Source organism: Osmerus mordax, chromosome 8 (genome assembly GCF_038355195.1).
Source record: "Osmerus mordax isolate fOsmMor3 chromosome 8, fOsmMor3.pri, whole genome shotgun sequence".
NCBI lineage: Eukaryota > Metazoa > Chordata > Actinopteri > Osmeriformes > Osmeridae > Osmerus > Osmerus mordax.
In genome coordinates, this window is record NC_090057.1 from 2,382,371 (window position 1) to 2,397,476 (window position 15,106).

The window sequence follows — 15,106 nt, forward strand, 5'->3', positions numbered from 1 at the left end:
CGTTTTTCAAAATATTATTTGCCAGCGACCTCTTCTGTACAAAAACGGAACCGGTTTCGAGGTGAAAATTACCATTCATTAAAGATTCAATCGAAGACTATTGTTCAAAAGAAGTCAAATGGAAAGTAAAGTACAGAAGAAAAAAAAATACATGCAAGGCTAGCACGTCATGAGAAATTAACAATAAACATTAATATGTCCCAGTTAGCATTTGACATTTTCGGCAAGAAATACTTGCAGGAATGCCACATTCTTTGTCAGGACAAGACCTGACATGAGAAAGTGTATACATAGGAAATCTTGCAAACCAACAAAAGGATCACCGAAATTATTGGTTCAACAATGCAACTTTCAGATAGGGAGTCGTCAAATTATAATAAACATTGACTTCATTCGTCAACTTTGACAGCTTCAGCAGGCTGTGCCTCAACTTCAGCCTTGGGACCCCTCCTCTTCCTCAGACCCTTCATCTTGCGTGTCTGCAACTTGCCCAGATCCTGCCTCTGCATGTGCAGCCGACCATACTTGGTACCAAAGACATCGTGAGATATATTCTTCTTCTTCTTGGGCTACAAAATAAAACAATGCATCAATGCATCAATGCCTAAGTAATTTACATTTAGTCATTTAGCAGACGCTCTTATCCAGAGCGACTTACAGTAAGTACAGGGACATTCCCCCGAGGCAAGTAGGGTGAAGTGCCTTGCCCAAGGACACGTCATTTTTGGCACTTCCGGGAATCGAACCGCCAACCTTCTGATTACTAGCCCGATACCCTAACCGCTGAGCCACTTGACTCCCTAAGTAATTATCCTTTCCACACGAATAAAACAATAGAGTTCACGTAAATAAAACGTTCACCCTCCAGCTGGAAGATGTTGGCTTGAACTACAAACCTTCAGAGCCTTGGGCTGTCTGTGGGCCTTCTTGTACAGGTCATCTGATGCAAGGTGTGTTCTTCTCAGGACGAAGTCAAAGGACGGTCCAATCTCCTCCAGCTCAATCCTGGGAGTCCGACACCCAGACTTCTTCAACAGAGATCTGGAGAAAACAGACTTTACATGATCGTTTGGCATTTCTACAATGGGAAAAGCTTGTGTCAAGATTTCACAGTATATAATTGCGCTATTGATTTATGGTTATTAACAAGAAGTAATCATACCTATAGCTGCGCATGTAAATTTTCCCCTCTAGAGCAGTGAAGTGCAGTACATGCTCCAATCCAGCAAGGCGAACTGTGGGCACAGCAGGACCTCTGAAAAAATCTATAAAACAAATCAATAGAGAGAAGGAAATGAAAACATTATTCACATTGAACAGCAGATTAGCAACAGTCAAACTGAATGTCGGAGGACATGTTTCAGATTGTTTTGCTTGGAGTTACTTAAAATCAAACCTGTAAGTAAACTCTTTAGGCGTTTGTGCTCATTGTCTGTTTCGAATGAATCCCCTGCAAACACCAGCATTGGTTTTGTTCCCTCTGGACATTTGCTGGTCTGAAATCCACAGGAAACGGTAAGACAAATATATGGAGCAACTTCCTGGTCAGATCGAACTGAACAGCATGGAAGTCAAACAATTCAATATCAACTCCTTTGTCTTGCCAGAACATTCACCTTGATGTCACTCAAGGAAGCATACTTCTCAATTCCAAGCTCAATCATATCCAGCACATGAAAGTCAAACAGACGACCTGAAAATGATAACAAAACGAAAACAAATCAATAATCTATTCCCTTTCCTTCCAACCACAGCTCTTGTTCAATAAATGCATTTTATTGTTTTAATACTTACCAAATATGAGATTATTAGGCCGCTTTTTGTTGTGTGAGCCAAATAAAAATAATGAGCTATCCGTTTTCTTTGAAAAGAATTCCTAGGAGAGAATATATAAAAACATAAGAAAAAACATAACTAAGATCCTTTAGTTTTTTTACCAGTTAACTGGATGGCTTTTCACATATGCTCGACTAATAAATTAACCAATGAACAAAATGCTTAATTGTTGCTAACTAACCAGTGACGTCGAGTCTTCAAACGGCCTGGTTATATTTTTCCTGTAAAAAAAAAAAGAGCAAAAATATTTTGCTTAAATAATCTTTATAGCATCAATAATTTCAATTTAGCTTGATATAGCATCAGTACACGTTAATATCCAAATAACGTACTTTTTATACAACACGGAATTCGGTTTCTTCAGTGCATACTGTAAGAGACAAGAAATTATTTAGTCTTAATCCAAACAGTACACATACTCAAATTTTACTGATGGGTAATAAGAATAGTGGGGTCACCTACAATATCCTTTAGTGCTTGTGAAACGGTCAGATTAGCATTCCCTCCTTTCATTATCATAGCGTTCTTGACATTCTCCGTCAACTTGGGTGCTCTGTTCTCCAGGAAGCGCTTAGAACGCTTGTTCTTTGGTTTTCTGTGCAGAAACAGAACACACAGGTAAGTAACGGTACGTTTGTAATTGGTGACGCTTGTTAATTGACATGATGGTGGGAGACATTACAGAAGCAGAGGCCTCAGTAGCGAGAAAATTAGAAGAAACGATTGCCAGCTTTATCTGTGACTGCAGACAGAAACCAATGCAACCAGTTAGCGACAGCAATTTCTGTTACCTAGCAAGTACATAGCGTAGCTAACAAACAGTCATGTAACTTACGATGGATACTTTAAAGGAAAGCAGAGTGATTTTGTGAGTAATATACATGTCAAACTTACATTACTCCCCCGATCTGTGTCATTTTGGAATACTTTTCGTGGTCTGCCGAGTTAAGCAAGATGTATTGACTCCACGTGAATACAGAACACGGGAAGCGCACATTCTTGTCGCAGTTCTATGTACGTCACATCCGAAACTGTATGACCAAAAAAAAAAGAGCACATGCTCACCAGCAGATGGACCCAGGGACTGCCTTTGTGAGTCATTATGGCTCTACTATATTTAAGATCATTGTAATTTACTTAGTATTCTTTGTATACGTTCAAATAATTCATAAATTGGATGAAATAAGAATCAAAATGCTTTGCCACATACTGTTTTATAACAGAAACTTTCTTGCTATTTCCTAATCAAAACGTGTACTGAACGATAGTTTTTCATGCCTTCATAGTTCATTGAAATAGGAGTGAGATACCTTTTATTTACATATTGTTGGCATCATTAATACGAAATCGGAGTAAACCACTTTTTCCCCACAGATATCTACAACTTTATTCCCGTTCTAAATGTAGATAAAATTCGCGTAGCCTAACTAAAACGCTAGCCTGAAAACTTGAATGCCTGAAATACTTAGTATTTACTATTAGTATAAACGTTTTACTAATGCCTTGAATGGGCAAAGCTAAGGCATTGGTTCAATTCGTGTACACTGTAGGATATTTATAACATGTTTCAGATCAGAGTACAATTCTTTATCCACTTGCCTGTGATGCTGCGCCTATCAGTCCCCCAGCCCTGTGGCTACCTCAGCTTAATTTTACATTTACCAACTCTGACCCAAGTTGAACACTGGATTTCGGTGTTTCAACACCCATTGACACTTCGCTGTTGCATGACTATGTTTAACCTATGTTCTGCACCTCTCTTTCACCAACCGTCTCTGGAGGGGGGATCCCTCACAGAATAGCTCCTCCCAAGGGTTCTTCCATTTTTTCCCCTCTAGTGAGTTTTCCCCTCGTCTTCCTTGAGGGTTTAGGTTGGTTGAGGGGCAGTTCTATGGGCGTATGTGAAGCCCTCTGTGACATTGCTTGTAAAAAGAGCTATACAAATAAATGTTGATTTGATTAATTGAGACAATAGTTTAATGGCGAGCCTCTTGAGAAAATGAACACGATATCACCCAGAGAAAAGAGCAATCTTTTATTGATTTATTTAAGCATCTAGCTCATAGTACAGATATATTTAGCACATCTTGACCATCAAAAGAAGAATAGCAAAAGAATTATAACAGCAAAGTTTTTCTTCGGTACATCCTGATACATCCTGCAATGTTATCCGCGCTCACATTATGGGGAGGTTTTTGACTTCCCCATTCGACGAAACCTTCCAAAAGGTTTTTAGAGCGAGGAAAGACAAAAACACCACGATCCAATTAGCTCTCAAAAAGGTCACCCTCAATTTCAGAAACAAAAAAACGTTTGGAACACTGGTTTAACAACAAATATGGACAATAAACAAAAATTAGGATTGGTCCGCAGCACAAATGCATTCCTTACAAAAATGTTTTGTAAAAATCGAATTGCCATTAAACTGCAAAAAATGCATTTAAGTGTATAATATATATAAAAAGCAATGTTCCAAACCAACAACATGACTACACACTACCCAGGTCATAAATTCTAAATATGACTTTGTCCCAAGTACCCAAATTTAACTTGTGAAGTGCTGGTGAAAATCTTCAAATCTGTCACTAAAAGCCCCTGGCACACTGACAACTGACCACATAAATGAAGGCATTTTAAATGATTTACTGCCTTTCAGGTAAGGACACTAAACAAAAGTTGGTCCTCGGGGAAAAAATACTAAACCACTCCAAAAGCCACACCAGACATACTGGAGGGAATCAATTCCAATTGTCAACTCTGCCTAGAATCCTAACAGGAAATGTGTTTAGGGTACATACAAGTTCTGTAGTCCACTAGTCAGAATTTTTTTTGACAGCCCAATCATAATTATTCTGCCGTAATGTGATCAGCATTTCTCAATGTTACAGGTGCTCTTTTTAACAGCTTGATGTTCCACTCTTAACAAAGTGTTTGTGTGTGTGTAGACAACCTCAGTAGTGCTGAAGGCAGAGCATAATCGTTTGTGTTATAATTTCTTTTCTACAGTAATTTTTTTTAAACAATATTTCATTTCAACTCCAGCTCTGTCTGCAAATGAAAAATCAATCTGCATTCTCTGGCAGGGGAAGCATCATGAAAGTTACTTAGCAACAGCCAAAGGAGAAAACTAATATTCAATATATCTATATCAAAAGCGTTTTCGATGAGCCAAAGGTAAAACTGTCAGAGCAGTAGAATACGACCTGCCTTCAGCACTGCGAGAAGTCAACACAAGTGAATCCCATCCCAAAACGAAAGTCCCCAACTGTTCAATAAAACATAATCAGGATGCCTTAGTTCCATCTACATTTTAGCTGAAAAAACAAAAAGGATGATGAAGCACATTGACCTACTTACACAGGAGGAACAGATTGCAGCACACAACAGTGTCAAGCAACATAGCACTAGTAGTCACATGCAACAGTGTCACAGGGTCTTTCCCTCGCTGAACAAAGGGCATTGATGGTACTCCAAAAAACTGCAATGGAGTCACATTTTGGACCAATTCACTGCAAAACGTCTGTGCACAATAAAATTAATAAAATGGCAGTTTATGCAACAGTTATGTGTGGAATGATCCGGGATTACCCTGGCATGCTCAGATCAGAGGGCCTCCATTGTGTGAATACCGATTTCTGTATAGGGGGGGAAAGAGAGAGAGGATGTATATTGTTTGGAAAAAGAAAAATGCTTTGCTGGGCAACACTAAGCAAAGTGTCTGATTCATTATTTCCCTTTCAGGGCCACATGGTGCAGCCAGGAGAGCCGGTGTGTCAAGCATGGTTCTGGGGCCAGCTGACGGTCTCACTTTGTGCAGGGAGACCGGCTCGGCCCAGGGACAATGGCTACCATGGTGGACGGCAGAGGGCTTTGTCCTGACCCACACCACAGAAACATGCGGACTTGGTCTCCTCCACGCTCATACATTCAGATAAAGCCCTGGAAGAGCGCTCTAGAGACCTCTACATTCTGTGTTTAGAGGGACAGGGGTTTTTTTTTTGTAAGATATTTTTGGTTGGAACTCTGCCTTTATTATTAATTTCTGACAGATGGTGTGCTTGGATAGAGCGCAGGAAATTCAGGGAGGGGGGGATGACATGCGTTAAAAGGCCTGGGCAGGATTCGAACCCAGGCCGCCGCGGTGAGGCCTCAACCAGTCCGGTGAGCCACTGGGGCACCCAGAGACATTCAGTTTGGATTCAACCCAATTCATATGAATGTGTAAGTTCAGTGTGACAATGGCTGGCAATTCCTACACCCAATGATTCTTGATCATACAGCATGCTGTAAGAGCAGCCTGGGTATAAACAATAATGTGCACATTACACATTCCATATGAATCAGCAGCAACCACTAGCCTTAAATGATTTATGTATGTCTGGTGAGCTGAGACTCAAATCCTGTCTTTTTGTGAGAACATTAAAAAGATAAATGAAGGTGGAGGCATGGCTAGTTAAGCTGGGTGGGTTCTGAACCATTTACAGCACTGCTCCAAAGACTCACGAAAAACAGGAATTCCTTAGGCTCCAGTGCAGTTTACAGCCGTAAGAAACCAAATCACCTCAAACCATTTGTCTGGTAGTGCAACACTCAACATAGAAGTATGGCATTTTTTTTTCTTTTTTTAAAACAACGAATCAGTTAAATGGTTTGTTGACATTACGAATAATGTTATGGCCAAAAGCTAATCTGCTTTATAACATTAATTGAACACAAATTCGTTCAGACATGAGACAGAAGTTTGCTTGGCACAGCAGAAAAAAATATTAGTTCTTAAAGTGCGCTGTAAGGGAAAGGCTACGGTAAACCCAGCGAAGGTACGAACTGATCTGAGCATGTCAGGGCCCTGGCCTAGTGGGCTCTGAAGCCTTGTCTGTTGGGGATGAGAGGAGAGACCTGCAGGAAGGGGCTGCTGTACTGTGCACGGGGGGCATGGGTGGACAGCCTCAAACAGAGCGTGTTTAATTCCTCTACATGCACTTCAAGATCACAGCAAGAGTGAGCTAGAATATCTAAACAGAGAAAAGAGCTTTCATGCAAGAGATCTAAGTCATAGGTACAACAATGCATACATTTCAAACGGGAGGTTAAACTAGGGCCGGAGGCCTTTTCAGAACCGAGAGATCCAGAGCAGCGGAGGGGGGAAGGGGTTCTCTCCGCTGGGGAAGAACGCCGGCCGTGGGGGAGGAGCCCGATACGACAGCCTTTCTTCTTACGCTTTTTTTTCATTTTCAACTCTCAACTCTGCTGATTCTGCTGGCGGTTCTTGGCGTAACTGGTAAAGACAAAATTGTAATCGTTGAATTGGGCCAACTGGCGATCAAGGCGCTTGTATCCCTCGAGTTTCTGGGCGGAAGTAAAAACACTGCGACATTTGGAGCTCTGTGAAGAAACGAGAAGGAGGAAAGAACCTGGTTAGAATATCCAAGCAGAGACGTTTGGTAACATTCCAAACACCCACAGGAGGATCCTGGCAGTTGGCATTTCTCTTTCACCTGGTTCACGAAAAGCGTAGTCACAAATTTTCCAGGCTTAAAGACGTCTACAACTTTGCGGACCAAATCATCGTAGGACGTCTGGGAGAGGTTGGTTTCGAAGCTGACGTAGGAGAACTCTGGCTCTGGAGTGATGTGGATCGTCCAGTAAGTTCCCTGAGGGGCCAAGATTTGCATATGACAGAAATCAGTTATTGAAGGACTTAAGGTTTACTGCCGGAGGCTTAGCAAGACGACAACAACAATTTAGACAGACTTACATCAGTCTTCATTCCATTCATTGAGTATCCACAAGGGTTGAACATGGTAGCATCTATCACAGAACCTGGTATCAGGTCACGAATTCCACTCATCTATGGTGGAGACAGACCAGACAGCTTGATAAGAAAACACGCATCACATATCACTGGAGTCCACTCCAAGCAAATGAATCAATCACTGCGGATCAGTGACAAAATGATATGGTCATTCTCAACTCACGCTGCCCATAGAAGTGTCCCCTTTCTCATCACGAAGAAAGGAGCAAGAGATAGTAGAGTTAGTAGTGGGCCTTACACGAGTGACATCATTTGCAGAAACACCGTCTTTCATGTAGAACTGGTCCATAACCGCTGGATCAAGGTCACTCATCAGAACTTCCAGCGTCTGATCCGCATGCTTGTTCTCCCAGAACTCTGGCAAATCCAAAGTAAACAGATACCTGGAAGACAGACCGGAGGGAAAACCTGAACTTGACTGAGGACAGCAGCGTGGCTAAACGTCTACATCAATGTCCTCACTACCCCTCATACAGAGCTGAGGTCATGTGAGGGGGTCACATGGCTGAGCGGTTAGGGAATCAGCTTATTAATCAGAAGGTTGCCGGTTCGATTCCTGGCCACGCAAAATTACATTGTGTCCTTGGGCCATGCACTTCACCCTACTTGCCTCGGGGGGAATGTCCCTGTACTTACTGTAAGTCGCTCTGGATAAGAGCGTCTGCTAAATGACTAAATGTAAAATGACTAAATGTAATGTATAACGCTTACCTGTGGAAAAATCCATACGTGACAGCCAGTAGGAAGAAATGGGGACATCGAATCTGAACTATTTTTAGTTTGCGGTTGTCAAGTGTCTGAGCTCCCTCTCTCTACCCTACATGCCTCAGGGGGAATGTCCCTGTACTTATTGTAAGTCACTCTGGATAAGAGCGCCTGCTAAATTCCTAAATGTTATGTGTTTGGTGAACTTACCAGCAATCAGAATTCAAACGTCCCATGCAGTAGGCTGCTCCATCTAGGGGGGGGAGGAACATGTCACCTTCTCTGTTCCAACACTATGATGCATCTTAATAAACAAACGGTTTTGACAGAACAGATTGTGTGGCTCACACCACCTCTGCTCCTACCTCCAATCACAGCCCACTTTACAACTGCAGACAACCAATCAGGTGCAAAGTTTCTTCTTTATACTTACTTGGGAAAATCTGGTTGAGAAATTCCACTTCCTCCTGGAAGTTTCGATGAGGGAACTCCTGATGTGTAGGCTTCATGAAGTTCTTGCGAGAATAGAAGAAATTCTGCAGGTAGAAAAGGTGCAGGGTTAAAAACAGACCCCACACACACGTGTTTCCCCTACCATTATATTAGGAGGGCGCCCCCCCCCCACAAGTTTTTCTTTAATATAGCGCCAGATCACAAGTCATTTAAGGTTACCTTTCCTATAAAACAGGTCTATAGCTTGCTCTTTTATTAAACAAACTAAATGGCCTTATGTTATTTATGTTATCTTATTTACACGACGGCGTGTCATTTCTGTCACCTACATGGTGGGGCGACCATGTCATGTCCCGTCGCATCACTCACCTCGATGGCGTCGAAGCCGCAGTACTCCCTGGCAAGTTCCAGCAGAGGTACCAGTGCTTGCAGTAAGAGGGTGGTTCCACATGTCTTCAAAATGAAGCGTCTCTTGGAGACAAACATGCTACTCTCACTGCAGGAGGAAGACAAACAGGACAAGACGGGTCAGACCAGTAGCTCAGATGTAGGGAGTCAGGTGGTTGAGCGGTGAGGGAATCGGGCTAGTAATCCGAAGGTTGCCAGTTCGCTTCCCGGTCATGCCAACTGACATTGTGTCCTTGTGTCCCACTTCACCCTACAGGGAATGTCCCTGTACTTACTGTAAGTCTCTCTGGATAAGAGCGTCTGCTAAATGACTAAATGTAAATGTATAAAATGAAACGCCTCGCTGGGTCATCCCGCTACAATGAAAACATCCGTCACTAGAGGGTTGTTTACAAGCCAAACAGGCTAGTCCGCTTAACCCTTGTGTTATCTTCGGGTCATTCTGACCCATCAGTCATTGTGACCCACCTTCGTATTGCGACAAATTTACCTCATACAAAAACAAAGTGAAGCATTTTCTTTTAACTGTCGGGCTGTCTCAGACCCCCCACATTGGAATGGTTAAAAGAATTATTTTTATTTGTTTTTGTATTGGGTAAACACAACGATGGTTCGTTATGAACCTTTGGGTCATGTGACCCGAAGGCAGCACAAGACACTTTGACATTACAGGCAACGACATCAAGACCACTGATAACCCTTACCGCTCATTCAATAGGGTACACTTAATCAGCACACACTCTAAACAGCTTAGAGTAGTCTGCTCTGAGTCTGGATGACTTGATATACTTTCAATAGCAGCCGGAAGAGCACCAAGGTATTAAAATGCGATCGCAGGCCTGGCACTGTTGAGCATTTTTTTGTTATTAAACCCCATAAGACTTGGCACGTCTGCCCATGGATTGATGTTTGGTTTGATTATTTACTGCGCACTTGTAGAGAAATGTGTGACGAACTTCACCTGGATTGGCATCAGCCTAGGGCAACGCTCCTACCGAGACATTGTCATCATGCCAAACCTGTTACAAGACCGTTAATACACACCCATCAATAACAAGACTTCACGAGGCTGAGGGCGGCCCCACCCTGACCCACAGCCGAGAGTCAACACAGGAGATCCCTCGCTGCTCCCGACGGCTCTGACTCAGCGGCTGGGCCGTTGCCATGCCGACATACGTGTCGACGGGGGAAGCGGCTCTCCCCTGTCCGTTCTCTCCTCAGCCTCGTCAAGGTCAGCGGCATGGCAACCAGCCTCTAACAGGCCTCCTCCAATCAGCCTCGTGAAAACAAACATCTCCTGGTGCTCTCTATGTCCATAACCCTACATCTACAGACTATAATACAAAGGAAGCAACTGCCAATATAAATCCCGTGATACTAGGGGTGTAACAATATATCGCAATACAAATTGTTTACAATATGTATCGTAGAGTTATGGCAATATTTTTACAATATGACGTCCGTTTGATCCTATTGGTTGAGCCGCCAGCACGCAATCTACTCTGCACCTGGGTCATGCGTGCATTCACAGAAATCACTTTAACTGAGTTAACTAAATTGTATGTACAACAAAGAATTATTGAAAATGTTTAATGTATAGGAAATAAATCTTTAGTGAATTTCAGTATAATTTAAATTTTTTTTCAAAATATCGTGATATGTATTGTATTGTACACCCAGTATCGTGATATGTATTGTATTGTGAGCTGAGCGTATCGTTACACCCCTATGTGATACCATATCATTTTCTGTGCATTGTGTGCGAGACAACTTATACATAGGAACATAGGATGTGGACACAGTTACCAAACCCTGTCCCTATCCAGGTAATAAACCCCCCATGCAAAACTGCTCTAGATGGCCCCGTTCATATGACGGCAGACTAGATGTACGGAACTTAATCAAACAGGTCTGCACATGGGCAGCTAAGCAGACAGTTCAATTGGCTTTCATCAACAAAAGTTAGATAAGAGCTGGGTCATCTAGTGTGCAAATAGAGGCTGAGCGAGGCTGTGGCCTCTTCTCAGACCCAGCCCACAGGGAACAGAGAGGCTGGGGAAGTTTCCATGCAGCAGCAGAGCTGGTAACAAGAAGATTACACCCAACCTGTCTAATCCCCTGCCCTTTCAGAAAAAGGGACAGAGGAGAGATAAGGTGACCGAGATAAACATGGAAGCAGAACTCACCTGAGTATATAAGCTTCCTGCTTGTCAGTTTTTGTCACACTTATGATCAAACAGTGCACATTCTCCAGAAGTTTGTCCCACTCAAACCTGAAAAACAAAGAGATTTATTCAGCATGCAACATGAGCTTAACAAGGACATTGTTGTTTCATATTGCAGTCACTGGATTCTATCACGAAATCAGCAAACACTGGACTGATTGGATGAAACATCTAATGCGCAGTTTCTCTCTCTCCAAGAAATGCTTTAGATCAGCCGCAGGAAAGCCATTAATCCCCAAGAAGACCCAGCGCTGTGCACTGACACAGGGTCCACCAGTCTGACATGCACTACTGCTTGGGTTAAAGCAGACAGGCTGGTAAAAAATAATGTGGTTCTTCTGCTTGACAACAGAGCAGGTTGCTTCTGCCCAGCCACCCCCCCCCCCCCCCCCCCCCCCTCCCTCCCTCCCTCCCTCTCCCTCCGCAGCACTCAAGGACAGCTGCAGAAGAGGGGGCAGCGGAGTCTCATTACCACTCCTGCCTCGGAAGAGCAGTTCCTCTGAGCGTGTGCGGAGCGAGCCCCCATTATGGAGACGCCTGCTACAAGCTGAAGGAGACACGCCACTCGATAGGGAATTTGCTAGTGAGCGTTGCGTAACCCGGAAACACACACTGGCCCCATGAATCAAGCGCCCCTTTGAGCTGGCCGTGCTTCAACAAGAATCAGAAAGGGATTTATTCGCCATGAAAGTTTGCACAGACAAGGAATTTGCTTTGGCAGGAAGGTGCATACAATAAACATATACCTAAAATTTAAATATGTGGACTATCTATACTAAGGGTACATAAACTAGCAGTACTAAGTGGGATTAGAATAGAATTAAATATACAATAAAATAAAATATAAGCTGCCGTAAATTACTATATAAAAATACAAATATTACAAAAAATACGAATGTACAAGATACCATTATTGTAATGCAGTGCAAAAAGCAGTGTGTTTTAAGCAAGAATGTTTTTTGTGTGTTTTTTTTCAAGCTAAAAAGAAAAGTGTTTAGTGACATTCCTGTCGAAACAGTCCAGGTGTGGATTCTCGTGACCATTCAAGAAACCGGCAGGTGAAGGACAGGACAACACAAGCTGCTAAGTTGTATAATATAAGGTTAAAATGTCGGGGGGGGGGGGGGGGAATGTACACGTTTCTACATTCAAGATCTTATTCCTGAGTCTGTATGAATTAGTTACCAAACAACTGAAGTGACACAAGTTTGCTTTAACTACTTTAACATTTAACATGTCCCATATCAGAGGGACAGTGGAGAACCCTCACGTGAGAAACGGACACTATTTCTGGTGACTAACAGAGTCTCACTTTTCTCTGGCAGGGTGGCACTGGAGTCAAAGTCCGTAAACATATTGCCAAATCAAAAAAGGGGCACCTATTCAAAAATCTGCCACAAGTGGTGGATCAGAGAAAGTGACATGGAAGCCTCGGACCACAAAATGGTGAAACACTCGAGGAGACTGACAACTGCTGCCAGCCAAGCTGCTCTCTAGCACTGAGAAAGTCAGTTAGGCGAAGGAGGGGTGCGTGTGATCAGTTCCAGATTTGTGAATCAGATGCCCTTGTGGACTTATTTGGACATTGGCAGACATCCAGTACCCCTGATCCACTAACACTGTCACTCTGAGCCGTTAATCTTCCCTGGCTGTAAATTAATACCACTTGTCATTCACCCCAATGGCCACACATCCTCGTTTTAAAAACCAGCTCTGCTGATAAATGTTCACCAGAAAAGCCAGGCTTTCACTCTAGCTGATAGAGGCATTGAACTTTGCCACAGAAAAGACTTGTCAGCTAGCAGGTCTAATCTAAATCGTTAGGAGTAAGGTCGAAGAACGCTTCCATCAAAAAGAGGATTCTAGATGCGAACATTTAAACATTAAACTACGGGTCTCGAGATATTCTAGTAAATTTAAGTGTCTTCCATAATCAATAACTCATCGAAATGCAACCAAACTGACTAAACCTCCAACTTGGCAAATGGAAGATCTCCGACCAATCAGATGCCTTCTCCCCGGTAGACCAAATGAACTTCTCAAACTTCAACAGCAGCAATGTGCACTGTGTGTACGAATACTACGTACTACTCAATAGTAGGTCGTAAAAAAAGAAAGCACACATTTTCTAGTGAAAGAAAAAGCAATCAATTTAACAACAGTAACTATCTTGACACTATGTATTGCCATGTTATCTTAGCCAGTAGCTCTCCTTAATTAAACTATCGTTTACTATTCATTCATCATTATTGGGCCAAAACAAAAAGGTAAATACAAATGGCTGAAAATGATATAATTTCAGATTTTATCTGCAATGCAGAAGTTGTAAATCTTTCCTGACCATGACTGCCAATGCGGCATATTCGAAAACAACCGACCGCGACACTCAGGGAAAGCTCTCGTCTACCACATGCTAGAGAGGGCCCTCGTGCGTGACGCAGACTGTGAAATAGCCATCAGCTCAGTGTTTTGAAAGCTATATTGGAGGCTTATGAAGCGACAGCAAACTACGGATATCGAAAAATGAGATTAGTTTAGTATCACGTCGCAGTATACATGTATATAAAACACTATGAAATATCAGATCCTTCGACATGCGCAAGATACGCGCGCTTGCGGTCAATAGCCTTATAAATTGACACTTGGATGTCAACCGAAAATGACTTACATTTCATCATGAGGATAATTTCATTGACTACTGTACCTAGCTAGTGTGCCATAAACACTACCCACTGACTAACGTTCAGCCACAGGTGACATGAGGGGAAAAGTAAAAGAATGAATGAACGAATGAATGACTCAGCTTCTTAGCCATCAACTAGCAGTGCAAGGGGTCGAATGTGGGGGGATGGTAAGCTAGCTGGCTAACGACATTAGCTAGCTAGCCAATTCGACTGGTAGGCTATGGCGACGCTAAAACTAGCTTGCTAAGCTAGCTCAGTGGGCAACGCTGGCTTGAAAGCACTGTTCCCGTGAGGTTTGACGACAGACGGCCAGCTGCATACCACGCGACAGACGTTCCGTATCCGGATACTGACAGAAGGCCCGATGGGCTAAATAAAACCCGCATTACCCAGCTTACTCGTGCTATTCACTCAGCGTGAACGGTTAAGAATTATATTTTTATCCAGAAGAGATCTGACAGGTGACGTTCTCACTCACTTAAGACTACCTAGCTAGCTAGCTGCTAGGCTTCAAATATAAAAGTACGCATCACTGTCACGTCTATTTCTTTAAACACAAACCTCGGGATGGTGCGGAGGTCCCCGGTTCCTTTGGTCTCATCTTGTCTGGAGAACCACACCTCCAACAGCTTCTCGGTTCCCTCAAAGAAGTGTGCACCGTTCTCTTCCATCGTGAGACAACAGACACCAACAACAGAAATTAAACGTTGGTAACGTTCTCAACTTAATTAGTCCTTGCTTGATTGGTATAATTTATAAGTACAGTCCTTTAGCAGTCCAGGTGTAAATTCTTGGTTTTACCGTCTTCCCTTTTACAGAGAATACCGTGAGCGAGTGCTAGCTAATATCGCCGGCCATACTGTGTAGAGCACAGAATTCGTGGTGCGCAGTGGTTTTATTCACTAGATATCTTACGTCACTTTGAATTTACACCAATAGCACTAGCGAGCTCTTCTTCGTAGAACGTAGATTGGCTACTACAG

At 42.8% G+C, this 15,106-nt stretch overlaps 2 protein-coding genes across 3 annotated transcripts; both read right to left on the bottom strand.

Annotated features, from left to right (window-relative positions):
* Window positions 1-58: 58 nt before the first annotated feature.
* On the bottom strand, window positions 59-2,883 carry rpf2 (ribosome production factor 2 homolog). Its single transcript, XM_067241510.1, has 10 exons — window positions 2,731-2,883; window positions 2,299-2,431; window positions 2,169-2,206; window positions 2,018-2,057; window positions 1,795-1,876; window positions 1,617-1,693; window positions 1,397-1,496; window positions 1,163-1,265; window positions 897-1,041; window positions 59-569 (listed from the first exon to the last, which is right to left on the bottom strand). Exons 1-10 carry the CDS (start codon window positions 2,751-2,753, stop codon window positions 390-392), a joined length of 921 nt encoding a protein of 306 aa, XP_067097611.1. The 5' UTR covers window positions 2,754-2,883; the 3' UTR covers window positions 59-389.
* A 3,579-nt stretch (window positions 2,884-6,462) lies between these two features.
* On the bottom strand, window positions 6,463-14,993 carry amd1 (adenosylmethionine decarboxylase 1). 2 transcript variants are annotated; one of them, XM_067241879.1, is made up of 9 exons: window positions 14,685-14,993; window positions 11,401-11,487; window positions 9,176-9,302; window positions 8,787-8,889; window positions 8,564-8,606; window positions 7,887-8,031; window positions 7,592-7,684; window positions 7,332-7,487; window positions 6,463-7,218 (listed from the first exon to the last, which is right to left on the bottom strand). In XM_067241879.1, exons 1-9 carry the CDS (start codon window positions 14,792-14,794, stop codon window positions 7,075-7,077), a joined length of 1,008 nt encoding a protein of 335 aa, XP_067097980.1. In that variant the 5' UTR covers window positions 14,795-14,993; the 3' UTR covers window positions 6,463-7,074. The 2 variants fall into 2 exon arrangements, with proteins under 2 accessions (XP_067097980.1, XP_067097979.1); XM_067241878.1 differs by having other exon boundaries at window positions 7,812-8,031.
* Between the last annotated feature and the right edge of the window lie 113 nt (window positions 14,994-15,106).

Excerpts from the sequence above, each read along its gene's own strand:
- rpf2 (XM_067241510.1), bottom strand. The coding sequence starts at position 2,753 with ATGACACAGATCGGGGGAGTAAT. Across the intron at positions 1,877-2,017 it reads TTGAAGACTCGACGTCACTG|GAATTCTTTTCAAAGAAAAC; the intron begins GTTAGTTAGCAA and ends ATTCTCTCCTAG. Across the intron at positions 1,042-1,162 it reads ATTTACATGCGCAGCTATAG|ATCTCTGTTGAAGAAGTCTG; the intron begins GTATGATTACTT and ends TGTTTTCTCCAG.
- amd1 (XM_067241878.1), bottom strand. The coding sequence starts at position 14,794 with ATGGAAGAGAACGGTGCACACTTCTTTGAGGGAACCGAGAAGCTGTTG. Across the intron at positions 8,607-8,786 it reads TCTCAACCAGATTTTCCCAA|ATGGAGCAGCCTACTGCATG; the intron begins GTAAGTATAAAG and ends TCCCCCCCCTAG. Across the intron at positions 7,488-7,591 it reads TGAATGGAATGAAGACTGAT|GGAACTTACTGGACGATCCA; the intron begins GTAAGTCTGTCT and ends TTGGCCCCTCAG.